Genomic DNA, 22,730 nt, shown 5'->3' with positions numbered 1-22,730 from the left:
AATTTACAACTAGTATATATGGAACATCAGGTTGATTAAAGCTTGTGGATGGAGAGATATAATTAATAAAGGTGCACCAGAAACAGTTTAGTTTTAATTGCACCAATCCAGGATTACTAGTTTGGGAACAATTCTGCTCTTGTTGTTGCCACCCTACATATTCCCATTCAGCAACTCAGATTTCAAGCTACTAGTCCTCATCTTTGCCAATTGGACTACACCAGGGTATGTGATCCCAATCCACTAAGAGAAATAACCTATAATTTTATGGGGCCAGGGAAAATGGGTGGACGATAGAAAGCTATAGAGAAGCTATAAATAACTATAGTATGGGGAATAATAGTGGGTAAGTGAAAATTGGTCATAAGAATAATTTAACTGACTTTGATGTTACCTAGTTTGGGTTGAAACCTCTGCAAGAAAACAAGCAAGTTCAGAGAGCACCAAGGATCACTTAGATAAAATCAATTTAAAACAATCTTGTTTTGGATAGCAATAGCACTTAGACGTCTAGTTTTACTAATATCTTTAAATCAAATGGTTGTTGATGATTGGAATAACTATTAGTGCTTGTTTATTTTGACTTTTGCTAGAGGGTTGCAAAAATGTATCATTTGTTGTTTATTATGACAATGCCCTGTTTATTCCTTTGAATACAAGCCATCTAGAATTTCCTATTTGATTAAGGTAGCGGAACTATTAAATAAGAACAGGTATAGAAATGGAAAAAAATAAAAAAAAATAATGAAGCTGTTGTCAACCTCCTGAAGGTAGAAGCAGGTTGATCTTGACTCTGGGTGATTTTGTGTCGATATCCATGTTTTCATAGCAAGATTTGCCTTCTCAGATGTTTTTCAACTCTGACCCAGCTTAATTTTGTGGACAAAGTCAGCTAGTTTCAAATACAAAAAAAGAGATTTTTGGGATGTTATTCAACAATTGTCCACACTCCTTAAAATAATATTCCAAATGTTATAGATAGATTTATTCATCATACCAACTGTGATGAACACATAAATAATACATATGCAGTCCTTACAACAGGGTTAGGACCCTGTATTTTTTTCAACATCACTGAAAATTGGTAGGTTTTCTGAAATGTAATTGTGCTATAATAGTTGGTAAAAATGCTCTCAAAATTGGGAGGAATGCCAATTTTGCTCAAGCTAGTTCAGTTCTAGTTTGAAGCTACTTAGCTTGATCTAGCCAGCTTTCGAAGTGTTGGAAGGAAAATCCATCTGGTTCATTTCCAAGCTGGGAGAAAGACGCTGGAAACAACATGGAGGCTGATTGGAAAGAAAGTTTATTGATAAACAGAACAACATGTAAACAAATACAGCATGCAGTTTTGGGTCAGCTGAACAACTAGCTGAGTGAGAGAAAGGGTTCTTATATGGTTCTGTGGGATTTTTTTTGAAGTTTGGGATTTGTGCAATATGGGCTTTGTGTTTCTAAAGAGGGTGTTGGGCTTTGTGGTTGATGGCTTATGTCCTGTGCTAGATTTTGGGTGAGGGACTGCTTGTTATCATCCTATTATTTGGCTTTTGTTAGCTGTTAAACTTTGCTGTAAAGGCAGGGGTTCCCAACTTTTTCTATACCCCGGATCCCTAGAACACTTCTGATATATTCTCACACCCCTTACAAAAATAAATTATATGCATATAATTTGCATATAATTACGCATATGCACGACTATAATTTTGAAACTTCTAAACCCAAGTTTTCTCACCCCCTGGAATATCGTCTCGCATGCCCAGGTTGGGAACACCTGCTGTAAGGGGGTTTCGAAACATCCTGTCTTGAATGGACTTCTGGCAGTATTTAGTTTATTGTCATTGCACATGGTACAACGAAATTAAATGCCGTCTTCAGTGTACATTATAACTATAAAAATAAAAACACAAACATACATCCTTTACATTCTATATAATTGAAATTGAAAACCCAATATTGCATAGAATTCAATATGGTTATTGCCCTGGGATAGAAGCTGTTTTTCAGCCTATTTGTCCTTGTTTTTATTATCCTGTACCGTCTGCCAGATGGTAATAGTTCAAAAAAAGGGTGCCCAGGATGAGATGGATTTTTGAACTTTCTTAAGGCAGCGGGAGCCATAAAGCTCTTCCAAAGAGGGGAGAGGGCAACCAATGATTCTCTGGGCAATGATGTTAACCCTCTGGAGCGCTGTCCTATCTGCCACTGTGCAATTGGCAAACCATACACAGATGCAGAAAGTTAAAATACTCTCTATGGTGCAGGAGTAGAAGGTCACCAGCGGTTTTTCATTCAGTTGTTGTTTCCTGAAAAGTCTCAGGTAGTATAATCTCTGCTGGGCCCTTTCGACCAGTGCTGCAATGTGAGCACCCCAGGTCAGGTCCTCTTTTAGGATAACACCCAGAAACTTAAAACTGGCCACTTGCTCCACTCTGTCTCCATTGATAACCAAGGGCTGGATGTCTGATCTACGTATTCTTTCTGTAGTCTGCTATAAGCTCCTTGGTCCTATTGGTGTTAAGGACCAAGTTATTGTCTCCACACCACGAAAGCAATCGGTCCAGCTCATCTCGATAGGCAGACTCATCTAACCCCATTATTTGCTTTGCTTATGAATGGAGCCATCTAGATAGTTGGTGTCCTCTTTCAATAAGCTCCTTATCTCCTTAAGCGCTGGCATCTGCTGTGGACTATTAAGAAAGACTGAGGGCTGTTTTCTGCCTCCCAAGAACATGTTTCTCCATTTCTCCTTTAGGGGAAATATAATATTTCTGCACCAAAATATTTCATTTCTTCGAGGAGGAGGAGGGGGCTTCCCACAAAAGTGTAAAATCTCACAATTTAGGGCAACTGGGTCAGCTCTCTCTCTCTCCCCTTCCATGGAGGGACGCCTGCAAGCCAGCTTTGCAAACCGATACGCCACACAGCAGCCGCCCCCCCCCCGAGTTGTAATCCACTGGATTCCCTCAGATCCCCTATTGCACGTGTGAAAGCAACACCCCTCTATAAGAGTCTGCAAAGGGAAGCTGCGGCCAAGCATCCGATATGGGAAACATTTTATCGATGATTTTAGAGGACAAATATAAAAATTAGAAAGTAGATGAGTAAAATATAGAAAATAGTTAATTAATAGAGTTAAGCAAATTAAGAAGAGGATGTCAAGTATTAGATATTTCATGTATCGGTATTAAGTTAAGAGTAGATTAAATAAATGAATAGGATTGTCAATTTTAACTTGTTATGGCACAAACGTTGGCATCCAGATGACACACTGTTCAATGGAAGATGGATTATTTGTACTAAAATAAAATTTAATATATCTATATCTAGATAAGATAGATAGACAGACAGACAGACAGACAGACAGATGATAGATATAGAGATAGATTAGATAGTAGATAGATAGATAGACAGACAGACAGATGATAGAGATAGAGATAGATTAGAAGATAGAGATAGATATGAGAGAGAGAGATTAGATAGAAGATAGAGATGATATAGAGATAAATTAGATGAGAGATATGATCGAGATAGATGATAGATGTTAGAGATAGAGATTAGATAGAAGAGAGAGAGAGATTAGATAGAAGATATAGAGATATAGAAATAAATTAGATGAGAGAGAGAGATAGACAGAGACAGACAGACAGATGTTAGAGATAGAGGGATAGAGATAGATTAGATAGAAGAGAGAGAGAGAGATGACAGATAAATTAGATGAGAGATATGATCGAGAGATGATAGATGTTAGAGATAGAGATAGATAGATTAGACAGAAGAGAGAGAGATTAGATAGAAGATATAGAGATATGATATAGAGATAAATTAGATGATAGATAGATAGATAGATAGATAGATAGATAGATAGATAGATAGATTAGATAGATAGATAGATGTTAGAGATAGAGGGATAGAGATAGATTAGATAGAAGAGAGAGATGATAGAGATAGAGATAAATTAGATGAGAGATATGATCGAGATAGATGATAGATGTTAGAGATAGAGATAGATTAGACAGAAGAGAGAGATTAGATAGAAGATATAGAGATATGATATAGAAATAAATTAGATGATAGATAGATAGATGTTAGAGATAGAGGGATAGATTAGATAGAAGAGAGAGAGAGATGATATAGAGATAAATTAGGTGAGAGATATGATCGAGATAGATGATAGATGTTAGAGATAGAGATAGATTAGACAGAAGAGAGAGAGCGATTAGATAGAAGATATAGATATATGATATAGAAATAAATTAGATGATAGATAGATAGATAGATAGATAGATAGATAGAGGGATAGAGATAGATAGAAGAGAGAGAGATTAGATAGAAAATAGAGATAGAGATATGATAGAGATAAATTAGATGATAGAAAGAAAAAGAAAGAAAGAAAGAAAGAAAGAAAGAAAGAAAGAAAGAAAGAAAGAAAGAAAGGGAAAAAGCCTAACATACAGGTGCGAGGTTCGTATCCTGCACTCATCCGCCCCCCCCACTCCAAAACCCGAGTTTCCCAGCCACGTGGGCCGAGTTCACACGTTACACGCCCACCCAACCGTCCCCGTTCGCCGAACCTAAACCGAAGCACCCTCTGAGGGGGAAGCCTGAGGTAAAAATATATTTTTAAAAATCCCTCCCCGGCTTGAGGGGGGCCGGCTGGAAGACTGGACGGCGGCTTCCCGGCCTGAGGGAGCGAAGGAGACCGCGGCTTTCCTGCCCTGCCGGGGTATAACGACTTTCCTCGGGCCGCCTGACAGAAAAGCCTGGGCCGCGCGGCGGAGGAGTCGCCCCGGGTGACGCTTCCCTGGGCCGGGATGGCGCGGGAGAAGTGCGGGTAGCGACGCCGGTGGCTCCTCCGGGTCTGGCCGCGTCGTTTTCCCCGGCCGGGTTGGGGGCCGTTGACCCGGCGAGTCGGGTGTCTGTCCCGGCCTGAGGAGAGGATTTTTTTTCTCCCGGTTGAGACGGAGCTAACGGGGCTTCCCTCCTCAGGAGCAGCGGCGGAGGAGGGTCCCCCTCAGAGGCGCCATGACCTACCAGTGGAGCGTCGTGGCCGCCTTTCTCTACGGCGAAATCGCCTTGTTGCTCCTGCTCTGCCTGCCGCTCGTCTCGCCCGTGAGGTAAATCGGGGCCGGCCCGGGCCTGCTCTTATGAGGGAACTTTTTCTTCAGGGGAAAATAAAAACCCTCGTGTAGTTTTTATTCGTGTGTGTGTGGGGAGGGATAAACTCTTCATGTAGTTTTTATTCGGGGGAAATAAAGTCAGTTTTTATTCGTGGGGAGGGGCGAAATAAACCCCTCAATGCCGTTTTCTTAAGGGGGGAATAAGCTCCTCATGCAGTTTTTCATTCAGGGAAAATAAACCCCTCATATAGTTTTTGTTAGGGGGAAATAAACCCCTCATGCAGTTTTTCATTCAGAGAAAATAAACCATATAGTTTTTGTTAGGGGGAAATAAAGCCCTCATGCACTTTTCTTAGGGGGAAATAAACCCCTCATACAGTTTTTTATGCAGGGAAAATAAACCCCTCATACAATTTTCCTAGGGGGAAATAAACTCTTCATGTAGTTTTTATTCGGGGGAAATAAAGTCGGTTTTTATTTGGGGGGGGGAATAAACCCTTCATGCTGTTTTCTTAGGGGGAAATAAGCCCCTCATTTAGTTTTTATTCTGAGGAAATAAACCCTTGCTGTTTTTCTTAGGGAGAAATAAATCCCTCATGTAGTTTTTTTTCTGAGGAAATAAATCCCTCCTGTTGTTTTTCTTAGGGAGAAATAAACCCCTCAAGCAGTTTTTTTCATTCAGGGAAAATAAACCCCTCATATAGTTTTTGTTAGATATGTGCCCTTTTCTTGGGAAATATTTGCCATTTGGGGGGAAATAAACTCTTCATGTAGTTTTTATTGGGGGAAATAAAGTCAGTTTTTATTTGGGGGGGAATAAACCCTTCATGCCGTTTTCTTAGGGGGAAATAAGCCCCTCATTTAGTTTTTATTCTGAGGAAATAAACCCCTTCTGCTGTTTTTCTTAGGGAGAAATAAACCCCTCATGCAGTTTTTTCATTCAAGGAAAATAAACCCCTCATATAGTTTTTGTTAGATATTTGCCCTTTTCTTGGGAAATATTTGCCATTCGGGGGGAATAAACTCTTCATGTAGTTTTTATTCGGGGGGGAAATAAAGTCAGTTTTTAATTGGGGGGGAATAAACCCTTCATGCCGTTTTCTTAGGGGGAAATAAGCCCCTCATTTAGTTTTTATTCTGAGGAAATAAACCCTTGCTGTTTTTCTTAGGGAGAAATAAATCCCTCATGTAGTTTTTATTCTGTGGAAATAAACCCCTCATTCAGTTTTTCTTAGAGAGAAATAAACCCCTCATGCCATTTTTCATTCAGGGAAAATAAACCCCTCATATAGTTTTTGTTAGGGGGAAATAAACTCATGCAGTTTTTCTTTTTTTCCCCAAAAAGTACACAGGTTGGTTGACTTAATTGGGGTTTATTTGTTTGTTTGTTTGTTTGGGGGGGGAGTAAGGAGAGAAACGGTTGATGTAGGTTTGTTTGCAGGGGCTTTTTTAATGGTGGCTTGATCATGGTCTGTTGGGCCAGGAGTGGCTGGGGCTCCCAAGGATTGGCTCCATCAAGGCTTGTAGCTTCTTTGGAAGTCCAAGCCAGGTGCCTGGAGCCTCAACAAAGCCATCGGGAAAATATGCAGGTAGTCCTCGACTTACAACAGTTCGTTTAGTGACCGTTCGAAGTGAGAAAGTGACCTGCGACCGTTTTTTTCGCACCTAACGACCGTCGCCGCTTCCCATGGTCGCATGATTGACATTCGGATGCTTTTGACAATTGACTCACAGATGTGACGGTTGCAGTGTCCTGCGGGAGGGGTGGGGGCTTGTTATCCCTTTTTGCGACCTTCAGGCAAGCAAAGTCAATGGGGAAATCTGATTTAATAATGGCAGCGATTCGCTTAACAAATGTGGCAAGGGAAGTCATAAAACAGGGCAAAAACTTCTCACTTGGCAACATGGATTTTGGACTCAATTGTGGTCCTAAGTTGAGGACTGCCTGTAAACCTCTCATATAGTTTTTTTCCCAGAGGGACACAGGCTGGTTGACAGCAAACTTAATTTTTTTTTTGGGAGGGAGGGTAGAAAAGCCTTTATTTGGCTATAAATAGGGGTTTATTTGCGGGGGCTTTTAAAATGGTGGCTTGATCATGGTCTGTTCTGCGTGGCTGTGGTTCCAAGGCTTTGCTCTAGCAAGAAGTCACTTGTAGCTTTTTGCAAGCTCAACAGGTGCCTGGAAGTTCCCCAAATCCATCAGGAAATATAGTTTGTCATATACCAGGTAGTCCTCAACTTATGACCACTATGGAGCCCAACGTTTCTGTTGCTAAGCGAGACAGTTGTTAAGTTAAGAGCCTTGGTAGTACAGTGGTCTAAAGCACCCTGTTATTAAGACCAGCTGCCTGCAATTACTGCAGGTTCGAATCTCGCCAAGGCTCAAGGTTGACTCAGCCTTCCATCCTTTCTAAGGTAGGTGAAATGAGGACCCAGTTTGTGGGGGCAATAAACTGACTTTGTATAAAATATACAAAAGAATGAAGGCTATTGCTTAATACATTGTAAGCCGCCCTGAGTCTCCGGAGAAGGGCGGCATATAAATCAAATTAAAAAAAAAAAAAAAAAGTGAGTTTGGCTCCATTTTGCAGTTTGTTTAATGAATCACTGCAATTGTTAAGTTAGTACAGGTAGTTCTCGACTTAATGGAGCCCAAAATTTCTGTTGCTAAGCGACAGAATTTTGCCCTGTTTTACCACCTTTCTTGCCACAGTTATTAAGTGAATCACTGCAATTGTTAAATTAATAACACTGTTGTTAGGTGAAACTGGCTTCCCTCGTTGACTTTGCTTGCCCTGAGACACCGCAATCGTCGTAAATATGAGTCGATTGCCAAGCACCTGACTTTTGCTCACGTTACCATGGGGATGTGATAAGTCACTTTTTTTCAGTGCTATTATAGCTTCAAGCGGTCACTAAATGAACTGTTGTAAGTTGAGGATTACATGTAACAAACAGGGTTGTCAAGTGAATCTGGCTTCCCCGTTGACTTTGCTAGTCAGAAGATCTCAAAATGACCCCAGGACACAGCAACAGTGATTAATACAAGTCAGTTGCCAGGCAGCCAAGTTGCTGCAAATGTTTATAAGTCAGGGACTTCCTGTAATGGCCCTACACGAATAATGCACATGCTTTTTTTGTCTTTTGTATTTCCTTCCTATTTTTAAAATGTTTCAGGATGACAAGATGAATTTGCAGGTAGTCCCCGACTTATAACCATTTGTTCAACTGTGATTGTAAGTCGAGGACTACTTGTAGTGGTCCTACATGAATAATGAACATGCTTTTTTTGTGTTTTGTGTTTCCTTCATATCTATTTTTAATACATTTCAAGACACCAATCAATGTATGATTTATATTTTGGTAAATGGGCCACCCGCAATCTTTGTTCCATTTGCAATAGACAGAAATATCCAAATGTATTTTAGGGGCAAAATCAATTGAAAAATGATTGCATGAATTGGCTTTTCAAGTTAATGGTCACCATTGATTTCCAACTGAATTTTGCTCTGGCTAACATACTCACATACACTACACATACACTACACATACACATACACTCAAGCATACTTCTCCATTTCTAAGATTATCTTCCTCTGAAAGAACTTCCCCTCTCCTAACAAATAAGTTGTCGGCAGTTTGTCCTTTGCATCTTTTGCAGTTCTTATATCTCTGCAAAGTCGGCTTTGGCATAAACTAATTAGTATATTTTATGGTTATTTAGAGACCCCATTGATACTGGGGCTATGACCTATATACATTATGAAAATAGAAATGTTCTCACTTAAACTCTCTACATTTTAACAGCTATTGTGGGCAGTACAGGAAGTCCTCGACTTGCAAGAGTTCATTTAATGAAAGTTTGAAATTAAAATAGTTCATTTAATGACCGTTTGAAGTTACAATGTCATGAAAAAAGTGACCTATGACCATTTTCACACTTACGACTCTTGCAGCTTCCCCATAGTCATGTGATCAAAATTCAGATGCTTGGCAACTGACTAATAATTAGGACAGTTAACAGTGTCCCAGGATCTCCTTTTGTGACCTTCTGACAAGCAAAGTCAATGAGGGTATTCATTTTACAACTGTGTTACTAACTTAACAACTGCAATGATTCACTTAACAATTGTGGCAAGGAAGGTCGCAAAATGGGTGCAAACTTGACTTAACAGCTTCTCACTTAGCAACAGAAATTTTGGGCTCAATTGTCATACATTGAGGACTATGTACAATTTATTTGTGGTAAGTTTCTGCTGGTTTTTAAGCAGAGCAGGTCAAAATGCAGATGTCTGCCTTATAAATTTTACAGACCTAATCTGACTGATTTAAACCAAATATTTCCCCAGCTGGCTTAATGTCTCGCTTAACAACATAAATTTTGGACTCAATTATGGTCGTAAGTCAAGGACTACTTGTATTGGCAAGTGCTTGAAAAGTAAATTGGGTAATTTTGTGCATACGCTTAAGATGCTTACCTAATGGAGCGTTCATACATTGACTTTTTTGAAATTTGTTTCTTTTATAGATGGAATAAGATTTTTATGATCTCTGTGTGGAATAGAATCGCAAGCTATTGGAACAAGACATTCCTTACTATTATAGTTATATTAATTGTTTTATTTCTTGGTAAGTAGAAAATCAATTTTGCATGTGGCAATATGAACAGGATGTGAAAGCAAAAGTGTTGGAGATTGTATTTACTACCTAAAGATTGATTTTGTTGCAGATAAGGAAATATATGTTACAAATCAATTGATCAAGAGGCAAGTGGTGTTTTCTCATTATCTGATAGTAAAACTTAAATAAGATTGGCATAAAACATCTATTATATTTATGGCAAGAAGTGTTTTTTAAAGGATCAGCAGGTGGCACTCTATCTTTCTACTGTACAGTAGTTACTTTTGAATTTTTATGAGAAAAACTAGAGTTTCTGGACATGGATTTCTTTAAGACAATCAATGTAGTGTGGCTAGAAATTTGCATTGCAAGTCTCATCAGATACTACCAGCATTTTGGGTAGCTAGAATTAAGATATGCATTGTCCATAATATTTAGAAAGCATCAGGTTGGGAAAAATTGTTTTAGAGGACTGTACAAAACTTTTTTTGCTAACTGTTTTATTTTTGTTTAAGGACCATTTTAAAATTATTGCTAAATATTATATTGCTTTTATTTCAGTTATGATGTTGGGCCTCTGGGGGGTGGGGAAGGCTATTTTCACCCTCCCCAGACTCCTAGAAAGGCTCTGGAGCCAGGTGAGAGAGAAAAATGGGCCTACTGGGACATCGCGTTCCAGGAGCGTAGTGGTGGGGGTCATGAGTGGGGGCGGGGCACCTAGAATTATGGGTGTGGACACGCACGCGCACGACCCCCCCCAGCCCCCCACTCCTGGCACACTGGCAAAAAGGATAGCCATCACTGGTATAGGCAGTATAGATCTATATTGAACTAGTAAAAAACAAGAGATAATAGAAAGCAGGTGCAATTTATGTATGTATGTATTTATGCTCCCAGATGCAGTAAGAGAAGTGAGGAAATACTCAACTGTTCAATTAAATGAAGACAACCCCCATTCGACCCATTCCGCAATCGATCACATTCACATGAAACTCTTTAGATCACAACGAAATCTTTATATATCAGGATTTTCCCTCTTTCTTTGGCTGTAAGTATAAGAATACCATGGGTTAACATTTTCTAAAAACATAAAATATATGAATTGGATAAAGTAAAATAAAGAACAGCAGATTTTCATGGATAAAACTAATACATATTAATAAAACGGATTATATTAAAAGAAAATTATTCTTGACCTTTTAGCTTTTAAAAAGGATCCTGCCTTTTTTAGAATAATACTGTTCTGTTTCAGAAGGCAGTGATAGAACAATTGATTGAAAAGACTGCTCATGCTATATTTAGTTTCCCTATGTTTGGAAGACTTGCCATTAAATTTCTTGAAAGGAAATAAATCTTCATGCTGCTTTCAAGTAAATAATTCTATAGGGATTTCCATATATTGGACTGTCCGATATAAAGCTTCTGAGATGTGTGAGTGAGAGACTCAGGCAAGGAATGCGGGTTTTACTGTATTTTATCCTTCAGTCCACATTTTTTAATATATTGGATTTTATCCTCATGGATTGAGCATCCTTTGAATTCAACAGCCATTTTATCTATACAGGTAATCGTTGACTTAACGTTTCATTTAGTGACCTTTCAAAGTTACAACAGCACTGAAAAAAGTGACTTACGACAATTTTTCATGCTTGATGTAATCTAAATTCGGATGCTTGGCAAGTGACATTTATTTATGATAGTCACGGTGCCCCAGGGTCATGTGACCATCTTTTGCCACCTTCTAACAAGCAAAGTCAAGGGGGAAGCCAGATTCACTTAACAACTGGGTTACTAACTTAATAACTGCAGGGATTCACTTAACAACTGTGGCAAGAAAGGTCATAAAATGGGGCACATTCATTTAACAACTCTGTCGCTTAGCAACAGAAATTATGGGCTCAATATGGTTGTAAGTCAAGGCCTACCTGTACCCCATATTTATATCTGCATATGGATCAAACTTGTTCAGAATTTGGTTTGCAGACCTAAGCCAAAATTGAAGGTATCAAAATTTCAAAATTTCCATCTAAATTTAATGGCAAATACATTGTAATTCATCAGAAGTTTCTCTAACGTTGTAACAAATAATTTCTGGAGCATTTGAACAATTCAGGATACTGCACAGCAGTCAAGTCTGATTTTTAAAAAAACTAAAATATAGCTTTTGTAATTTTAAATCACTTTTAAAAATGATAAAAAGTGAAATTTCCTTTGCTTATTAGAAAGTTATATAAATGATTATCAGTTGATCCTTTGGTTATGCCGTGAATCAGTTATTGTTTTTGTTTTCCATAGTGTATTGAGACGTCTTGTTTCTCTTATCACTATATTGGCAAATGAGATGGAAACGGAGAATATTCTGAAAATAGAAGTAGCAAACAGCAATGAAGTTGCCCGGAAATGCTTAGAAGAAAACGAAAAATTGCAAATGGTATGTTTCCCGGCTCACCAGTTGTTGTTTTCCTGTATTAATTGCCTATCTCTTTCATATCAGTTTCATTCATAGACTTCCCTGTCATGGCCTCTGTTTCTTATGTTTCTTAGATAATGTTACACGACATAATAGCACTTAGAACAATAGCGCTTAGACTTATATACCACTTCATAGTGTTTTACAGCCCTCTAAGCGTCAGCCTATTGCCCCCAAAAATCTGGGTCCTCATTTTACCCACCTCGGAAGGATGGAAGGCTGAGTCAACATTGAGCCACTGAGAAACGAAGTCCTGTCTGTGGGCAGAATTCGCTTGCAATACTGCATTCTAACCACTGCCCCACCACAGCTTCTTAGTTCATCAGCCATGTCTGCTTTTACAGGGCCTCCGTCCTTTAATAAAAATACTTGCTGTAAATTAATACCAATGAAAAAATAGCAATAGCACTAAGACTTATATACCACTTCAACCCTCTCTGAGCAATTTACAGAGTCACCACATTGCCCCCAACAATGAGGATCCAGATTGTTGGGGGCAATATGCTGACTCTGTGAACCGCTTAGAGAGGGCTGTAAAAGCACTATGAAGCGGTATATAAGTCTAAGTGCTATTGCTATTGCTAATCTGGGCCCTCATTTTACTGACCTCAGAAGGATGGATATTCAAAATTAGCATTTATAGAATTTATCAAAATTAATTTATCAAAATTAGACATTTATGCAATGTCCCAGCTTTGGCTAAAGGCATTACCTCCAGTGTCACGGTTTGGTTAATAAGGTTAATTACTTAACCTAAAGGCATCTCCAAGTAACCAAGTGCCTTCTCCCACTGTCCCACTAAATGTGAATAGGGGCAGGATTATGGAAAACGTGAAACAGAGAACTGATGTGTTGTTTTTTTCCCTCCTTTTGGCAGTCATTGAAAGAAATGAAACATTCTACCGGTGAACATTTGTGTTTGGTAACAAATGAGAAGCTAACCGTAGAAGTGGAACAGTTAAAAACAGCATTAAAGGCAACTTCAGAAGGTATTTTTTTTAAAAAAAAAATGTTCTATTGCTTAAGGAAACATACTTTCTGTATAGAATCACAGATGCAAAACATTTTGTTCCCTGTCATGTAGGATGCAAAATACACTTGCTCCCTCCGATGGAGCAAATAGGTTGCTACCTGCTTCTATTATTTTAACCACGATATGCACAGCTATAGCTAAAAGAAGGATTGTAACAGGCCTTTAGTGTGGGTGAGTAAAGCCCCTTTGGTTTGTGTAGGTGTGTTTCTTTTTTTCATTCCAGTCCTGTTTCTGTCACCTTGCTATCTTTTACAAGCAGTCCTCAACTTACAGCTATTCATTCAATGACTATTTGAAGTAATGACAGTGCTGAACGAATGGTGGTTACCATTGGTCCTTGAAGTTCCAGCTGTCCCAATATCCACCCGGTCACATGATTACAATCTGGGAACTTGGCAACTTGCTCACACTTAAAACCAGTTGCAGTGCCCCACAATCATGTAATCACCATTTGCTCCTTTCCCCACTAGCTTCTCCAGAAAGTCAATGGGGATGCTGGCAGGGAAGGTCAAAAATCATTAGGGTAAAACTCCCTGATCCATGCCTGCTTCCCCACCCCATTGCGCTTGCACCGCACCAGCTACTTGTGCAACCCCGCACACCCCTCCCCTCCCCAAGGCTTGCCATCCTGGCCACTCGCACAACCCCAGCCTGAACCCTGTCTTACTTCCCTTGCAATCTCCCTGAGCCTCGCACCTCTCTGCAACTTGCGCAACCCCGAGCATCCTTCCCAAGCCTTGTCACATCACTCTTGTGCATTCCTGCAAACCTTCCACAAGCCTTCCTCTTGCACTTTCCTTGAATCTCACCACACCTCCCTGCCACTTAAACAGCCCTATGCATCCTCCCCAAGACTCGCTGACCCACTCTCGCGCATCCTTTGCACCCTCCCTGAGACTTGCCACATCTCCTGCACACCCCATTGCTCCCTCTGCCAGGGGAGAGGAGCCACCCCAAGCCTTGTTTCACTCATGCCGCGTCACTCCAGCCATCTGTGCCTCCCTATTTCCTCCTAACCCATCTAGCAGTAGCCACTTAACCTAACTATCAGCCTTCTTGCAAGCCTCTTCAGACTTGCAATTTCCTGCTGGCTTCCCCAGGGTAGTGGGAAAATGGCAGGAAGTTGGAACGAGATCCTCTTCTAACAATGGCTCAGTTAACAATGGCAAGTGGGATTGGAGAGGTTACCGTTGCTGAGCGATGCACTTGTGATTTATAACTGCATCACTTGTCAGTGGAGATTCTGGTCCCAATTTCTGTTGTAACTCAAGGATTCTTTCCGTTTTTTTTAAGATGCTTTTATTTGTGAGACACCGAAATTCATTGGGATTTAGGTGGCATACATATATAATAAATAGATTTTGGTAAGCAGATAGAAGCCCTAAAATGTAATATTAAAACGTAGTTTACTTAGCTGTTGGGAACTTTAGAAGCTACTTCTCAATAAAGGACTGCACAGCTGGTTACAGTTGTGTCATGAAAAAAACTGCAAAACCAACAGTGCAGAATTATTGGGGACATATTGATAAATTCTAAGATCAGGACCATATTCTGATACGATCTGTTTTGCAATCAATAGGATACTTAGATAGAAATTCTCTGCATTTGCTTTAAGAGAATCAAAACCAAGAGTATCTATCATAAAACTGTTCTTTTATTAGCTTCCTTGTTCAATCGAGGTTTTCTTAATAAAATAGCACTGCGATACAGACAGAATTTTCCTGACTCTGCATGGTCTTTCTGGATCTAGCAAGTTTTATGAAACTTCTTGGGTGTTTACTGGCCGAAATGAATAATATTGCTTGACCTTGTGAAGATCAGGCAGCTAAAAAGTATTAAATCTTTGACTACACAGAGAACATGATGTTTTTTGAAGGCAAACGTCAGTCTTCAAATTAAATCTCAAAACAATTGTCAAAAGTCAGTATAACTATCAAACAGAATAAAGTCTTAAGCCGGTAGAGTTTTCCAAACATTAGCATTTCAAACACCAGCCAAAGAAACAAGAATCCTCTAAAAAGAATTGACACTGAAATATGAGCATTGAATGTGGAACTTACTATGGCAAAAGCTGTTTTTTCAGATATCACTCTTTATTGTAAATTAGATTTTTGAGAATTAGTCAAAAAGACATTTTTCCTTCAGCATATTGTGACCTACTTGTAAATAGTAGAGATTAGGTTTGTCCTATGAGTATAATTCTATAGATCTATTCATTATCTAACTCTTTTCAATAATAGTATATTAGAACGGCATAGCAAAAAGCTGCCTGCGTGTGCTTGAAAAAATAAATTTCATAAGCAAGAATGTTATTATGGAAAAATAACTAAAACGGGACATGCAATGTCCTTGAACTTTTGAAAAGGGGGGAATATAATATTAATAAATATATATCTCAAATTCAATTTGAATTTGAACGTTGAATATATCTGTCAGATTTCCTCCTTATGCAGGATGAGAATAATCTTAACCATAAAATGTATTACTGACAAATGTATGCATTAGAACTGCTTAACACCAGTAATTATATTCATTTTTACAGATGTACGTGTGCATATGGAAACTTACAAAGTTTTGATCACGCACCTCTGTATGTATAGAAAGATGATAAGATTTGGAATGAGGAAGGGAAAGTAAAGTTTACACAATGTTTGCCAGCTCTTATAAACAGACATGGCTTGTATACAAAATAAACATGATAAGAACATTGTTCTTCAGATGAACTTCTTCCTATACAGTTTCCTGTAGTGGTTTAGATAGTTATGAAATAATTTAATCTACAACGTTATGAAACAAAAAAAAATTATAGTCAAAATTTGAAAATAGTTTTAGAAAATTCAAAAGAAAATTATGCATAATGCCTTGAGTTTGTAAGTGCTATTTTTAGTTAGGCAGGTTCATATTTGTCATTTGAACTTAGCCCAGGCATGGAAATTAAAAGGTTTATTTTTAACAACTGCAGTGATTCACTTAACAAATGTGGCAAGAAAAGTCGTAAAATGGGACAAAACTCATTTTAATTACAATTTCTCACTTAGCAACATAAATTTTGGGCTCAATTGTGGTAAATTGAGGACTACCTATATAGTGCGAGTCCCAAAAACAAACTGATGAAAAATCTTGACACATAACTCACCAGGTTTAACTGGTTGAAAAGAAGAAAGCCTGGATAATTGATGTGGCAATATGAGAAGAGAGTGGAATATGAGACAGAATTTGAGAACATCACAAAATTATCAACTTCTGAAAATCAAAGCTGAAAGATTATAGCATAACGGGGCTGTTGTGGTCTCTGTGGTTATCAGCACACTGGGTACCACACCAAAAAAATTCAAATAGTATTACCTGCACATGGATAAAATATCCATCTCTCAATTACAGAAGGCCACAACACTTGGATCTGTACATGCACCATACTGATACTTTTTTTAAAAATAATTTTATTCAACTCATCAAAGTATAAAGCACAAATGAAAATAATGGGGAAAAGGAGGAAGGAAGAAAAGAAAAAGAAAGAAAGACTCTTGACTCTTTCTTTAGGCTCAACTTTTTACTTTCTACACACTTATTTATACTAGTCATTTCTATAACAAACTTATCAGCAAAACCCAAAGTCAACATTTTGTTTATCTCAAGAACAAAATTCAGAAACAAATAGAAACAAAATTGGATGTGTTCTTTTCTTTCATTACAACAGTTAATATAGCCATCTTTGTTAATTCCATTAGTTTTCCCAGCTGTTCTCCATTGTGGGATGAAATCCTAGGTTCTTGAAAAGAACTCAAGTGTGTATGAAGGACCAACACCGGCAGTTGTGACTTCACATTGTTGTGTAAATAATAATGATGATGATGATGATGATGATGATGATGATGATGATGATGATGTAATGACTTTGCAACAACAAAGTCGAAACTGTTTCACATTTAATATGTGAATGCAGCAAAATCGCACAAACTAATTACAAAGCTAGACACGACCGAGTTGCTAAATTAATCCACTGGTCATTATGTAAAAAATACGACTTACCTGTATCCAAAAAGTCATGGGAACATAAAGTGGAAAAAGTTATAGAAAATGTGAAGATGAAGATCTTGTGGGACTTTCGAATACAGAGGGATCGTCACTTGGAACACAACACATCGTACATCTTAAGAAGGTACTTGGTTGATACCTAGGACGCTGGCAGCAACCCGTATCAACCATTAGCACCAGTCAGTGGTATTTGTGATGCACTTTTGAATGTTCTGTTGACTGAGTTTCATATTTAATGAATAAAGATAATAATAATAACAACAATAACAACAACCGAGTTGCTAAATTAATCCACTGGTCATTATGTAAAAAATACAACTTACACTGTCCGAAAAGTCATGGGAAAATAAATTGGAAAAAGTTATAGAAAATGAGAGGGTGAAGATCTTGTGGGACTTTCGAATACAACATGCCAAATGTCACAGTTGTCGAAAACCGAAGTGTACAATTTATTGATATCGCTGTACCAGGAGACGTCAGAGTCAAAAAGAACTGGAAAAAATAATGAAATATTGTGACCTGGCCATCGAAACTACGCGATTATGGATGAAACATGTAACAGTGAAACCCATTGTCATAGGGGCACCATGTCCAAGAATTTTACAAAATACATCAAGAAATTGCAGCTTCCTGCAATAACACCAGCGGAACTGCAAAAAACTCTTGCTACTCAGAACATCGTACATTTTAAGAAGATACTTGGTTGATACCTAGGATGCTGGCAGCAACCCGTATCAAAACTACTATCAGTCAATTGCAAAATGCAGCATTACTTGGAACAGCTGATGAAGAATGACTGTGAACAAAAGAAAGCAAATATAATACCAATTGCAATAGGAGCCTTGGGTGCAATCCCAAAACATATTGAACACCATGGGCATTGACAAAATCATCATCAGTCAATTGCAAAAGGCAGCTTTACTTGACAGAGCTTACCTCCTGCAACAATACCTCTTAACATAATCAAACAACAATATCTATCCATCTCACTCAGATCCTTGGGAAGGACTCAGTAAGTGGATAAAAATGCCAGATCTAGTCTAAACATCTGGCCGACTGCAATCAAAAATAATAATTGATTAAATTTATATGCAGTCTAACTCCCAACGAGACTGGGTAGTTTACAGTTTAAAATGTTTTTTTAAAAAATATTTTTTAAAATATCTTTTTAAAATAAAATAATGGATTTGAGTTACAACTTGATTCTAATAAAATGTCGGGGGGGCGAGGGGGGGACTGTAAAGATAATTAAACAGTAAAGCCAGCAAGGTGTTGGGCTACTTTCATTGCATGTGTTCAAAGTGAAGTCAGCCATCTAGAATATGTAACATTCTTTTCAGCAGCTTTAAAATATTAGAAATAGCCAACTCATATGAAGCGTTCTGCTACAGTTGTGTGATCTTCCCAAGTTTAAATAACTGCAGGGGAGAAGGGAGCCTGAATTACTGCTTTCTAAACATTTCTATTTGAATTTCAGTGATTTGGTCTGTTTGTCTGCTGGAGAAAAAAGTTGGTAGAGGTTCTATTTGAAATATTGCCTTCATGCTCTCTGTGGATCATTTTGCTTTGGAGAAAGAGAAGTGGCAGTAACTTTTTAAAAAATGTTTATTGCAGTATTAAAGCAATCAAAAAGCTGAGGCTACCTTCTGTGTAGTTCATATGGATGCTAGCCCACTTCCGAACATGATGTTACCAGTCACAGCCCAAAGCTAAATATTTTTTAATGTACTGAACTTTGACATTCTTCTACTTAGAAGACCTCACCCATCTTGCAACAAGTATATTTTTGTCAAAACAGAATAACAATGTAGTGAATGTGCAACTATCCCTAGTTATCTTGGTTATGTTTAGAGATAGTGTTGTTTTTAGTTACAACCAAAAGGTTTTGCTTGTCCTCCTTAAAGCATACAGTAATTCAGTTACTATAAGATCAAGTTACCAAAAAGAACTGTTTTGCAATCTAATACTATGCCATTTTCATTAATATATAAAAAAAATAGTAAATCATTGTAAAATTAATACCTTCCTGTGGGAAATATTAAACTGTTATGTAACGAATCTTTATTAACAGAGAATTGAATACTGTACATGTTTTCTTCCACAACCAAATAATGGACAAGTGTATTAACAACAAAGCCTTGGCAATTCATGTAAATTATGTCATTTACATAAATGTATTTAATTATGTGATTGCATGACTGATATAATTATGTCACTTGTATAATTGCATGATGATGCAGGTTAGTGTAAACAAAGTCATTTGCACCGATAGATGATTGGGTTTATCATATACTGCTCAAAAAAATAAAGGGAACACAAGCAGAAGACATCCGAGATCTGAATGAATGAAATAGCCTTATTAAATACTTTGTTCTTTACATACAGTAGTTTATACACTGCTCAAACAACTAAAAGGAACACAAAACTACTGTATGTAACAAACAAAGTATTTAATAAGGCTATTTCATTCATTCAGATCTCGGATGTCTTCTGCTTGTGTTCCCTTTATTTTTTTGAGCAGTGTATATTCTCCTCCAGCTAGTCTACTAAACAAAGAGTTTATGCATTTTAAAATAAGCCTTAACAAATATGTCAAGTGTGTATATAAATAATTATACTCTTGTCCCCTCTCCATTTTTTTTTCTCAATCCGAAGCTACTTTTCCTATCCTCTATTTTCCTGTATGCAACAGTTTTCCAATTTATTTGCAATTGCTCTGACTTTTCAGGTAAAATGCATTATTTGTCAAATGTACTTTGTTTATTCCAGAGCGGTTAGAATTATTCAAACTTCAGTTCACCTTTTGCCATCTATCTGAAAGTCCTTGCCAGTTTTATCCTCATTTAAAAAATATAATTTCATCTTTGAGAATGACATTCTTCAGGGGACAGATTTTAATAAAAATGCAGTTATATGTGCTGAATAATATCACACCTATGTCTTACAGCTCTCTTGAAAACAAGAAATGAAATTATTACTGCTAGGAAGCACTCCGAAGAACTTAAAAAAGAATATGACCTCCTTGTAAAAGAACATGAAAAACTACAGGTAGGAGGCAGAGGCATCTGATTTGCTCAAGCAGATTTTTTTAAATTCAGACAACGGCGTTGTATCTTAACCAAGACAACATTCATAAAGACATTTTTAATTCAACATACAGTACTCTTTCAGAATAACAAGAATTCCTTAATGTATTTAGAACACTTCTTAGAATGAAGTTTATTTTCTTTTAAACAATTAACTTCATTAATATTTTAGTAACTTGGTATTCCTAGCATGGCAATGTAGAGGAGAGGGAAAAAGAAAATTCTCAGAGCTACTGAATTTGCTTTCTAAAAAATCACATAGATTAAAAAAAATATTGGATTCAGTGCAGTGTAAACTATAGACGTGAAAAATACTTCTTAGCAAATAGCTAAAACTCTTTTCAGATAGGGAAAATTCATCCATAGTGAACTTTCATATTTGAATTACGATTTATGTGTTAAGTCTTCATTATCAGATTTTGCCTCTAAAGCACAAGTTTTACTTTCGGTGTATTATAGCAGCTCATCTCCATTTGTGTGATTTTTCCCCGTGTGATTTTGCAATGAAAATCAACCATCTAATAATTATACTAATTTTTTTCATACATCTGTTTTACTTTACAGCAACAAACAGGAGCTTCCAGTAAGAAAGATCTCTAAAGCAGAACAAGAACATGCACAGCAACCTGAATTGTTTATTTGTTTGGTTTTTACTTTACAGGTATATATGGAAAAGCTTTTGGGTTTTTTGTTTTTTTTAAATAGATTTACTGCATTCATTGCTGAAATATCACAATTTAACAATTACCTAGACCTTTTTAATTTTGCAGCAATGTTTTTGCCAAATCTACGTTAGTCATGCCAAAAAGTGCAGTGATTCCTTGTTACAAACTCTGTTTGGTTACAAAATACTGATGAGTTCATACAGTGGATTACTGTTCAAACACCACGTCTGTATCTCGTTGGGTGCAAGGAATTATTCATAAGTTTACGCCATTAAGTGGTACATTCAATGCCAATATGTGTTGTTTTTTTAATCCGACAAGGATGATATAAATCATTTTAAGGAATTCTTACTTGCCACTCTGAGATTTTTTTTAAAAAAAGGAAGTTTAGATACAAAGTATTGTTCTGATGTGGAAATTGCTTTATACATTACTTCAAGCATAAAATTAAGATGAATTAAATCCACTTTGCTAGAAATGATCAGGAACGTCATCAAATTTGGTCAATATAAGAATTAGCATAGAGATGTTATCTAACCATACGGGTGAAAGTAGACAATCGGTAGAAATAATGAGATTGGTTCAAAGCAGCCTTTCTGAGCCAGATGTTTTGAGACTACTACTCTTAAAATTACCATCTGATTTCCTCATTTGGGGAATTCCTGCCCAACCACATCTGGTAGATGTCATACCGGAGAAGGATTGTGTACTTTATTTTTATATATTGAAGGAGATCTATAAATTTAGTTCCAGTCTGTAATTTTTTCACTTAACATGTTCAAGAGTTTGCATAGATATTTGTCAGGATCTCATGTTCCACTTTTGGGGGGGAAATTAAGCAGTGTTTACTAAGCTGCCTTTTCTGTGATTAATTGCACTGTACTTATCCTGGGTTGGATTCCAACATGTTTCTCCAGAGGATACAACAGAGGTTTTAGGTGAAAAGAAGGGCTCTTCTGATGCTACTCCAGAAGATCTCTTAACCGTCCTGAGCAACTTTACAAAGAGAATTTGCAATTGATGAAAATTGTTTTACCACTTGCTTCCACTTTCACAGGGAAACGCTGCTGAATTCAAACCTGAAGGCAGCTTACTGCTTTCATTATTCCCATTTCAATGGGTTGCCTTTTCCACATTTGTGTCACTATTTTACTTGAATGTTTGTTTCTTAATAAAGAGATGTTTAAGCTTTGTTTGGTCTTCATAAAGGAACAATTCTTGTAACTCGGACCTAATTATATTAGAAATGAGTTGGACAGAATTAGTTAGATGCAGGGTTCAAGACAGTACATTTGCCTGGAATAGTGTCAAAAACATGAAATAACTTAAAGTAAAACAAATATTTAGAGCTTATTTTCAGTACCAATAGGCAGAAGCTATTTTGAGACTCCAAAGCATTGATTGCTACTTATCTCTGCAATTTATAGTAGTTGCAATCACTTCATCTCACTGTTTTAGAGGATCTTGACTCGGTCAGAAGCAAAGTTTTTAAGAAATACAAAGTTTTTGTATAACGTATAATGAAGGCATTTTAAAAGCTGTCTTTTAAAGATTACACTTTATGGTAACCCTAACTGTAAATAGGTTTGTTGCTGAATATTGATATGACATGCTGTAAGGGAACAGACACAAGGGGATTGGGGGGAGGGGGATAATCTGCTAATTGAGAATATACAATTGGTAGCAGAATGTCCAATCTATTCGTTA

The 22,730-nt window shown here is 37.4% G+C and overlaps 1 protein-coding gene across 3 annotated transcripts; it reads left to right on the top strand.

Moving 5' to 3' along the window:
- Positions 1 to 206: 206 nt before the first annotated feature.
- Positions 207 to 22,215, top strand: BCAP29 (B cell receptor associated protein 29). 3 transcript variants are annotated; one of them, XM_034433619.3, is made up of 8 exons: positions 207 to 225; positions 4,984 to 5,111; positions 9,643 to 9,743; positions 10,632 to 10,782; positions 12,030 to 12,165; positions 13,082 to 13,193; positions 20,220 to 20,320; positions 20,923 to 22,215. In XM_034433619.3, exons 2-8 carry the CDS (start codon positions 5,020 to 5,022, stop codon positions 20,956 to 20,958), a joined length of 729 nt encoding a protein of 242 aa, XP_034289510.1. In that variant the 5' UTR covers positions 207 to 225; positions 4,984 to 5,019; the 3' UTR covers positions 20,959 to 22,215. The 3 variants fall into 3 exon arrangements, with proteins under 3 accessions (XP_034289510.1, XP_034289509.1, XP_087729494.1); XM_034433618.3 differs by lacking the exon at positions 207 to 225 and adding an exon at positions 3,877 to 4,603; XM_087873368.1 differs by lacking the exon at positions 207 to 225 and adding an exon at positions 4,589 to 4,720.
- Positions 22,216 to 22,730: the final 515 nt, after the last annotated feature.

This window comes from Pantherophis guttatus, chromosome 7 (assembly GCF_059756535.1).
Source record: "Pantherophis guttatus breed Tessera chromosome 7, ASM5975653v1, whole genome shotgun sequence".
In the NCBI taxonomy this organism is placed as follows: Eukaryota; Metazoa; Chordata; class Lepidosauria; order Squamata; family Colubridae; genus Pantherophis; species Pantherophis guttatus.
The sequence above is the reverse complement of the archived record's forward strand: the minus strand, read 5'-3'. Positions and strand labels throughout refer to the sequence as shown.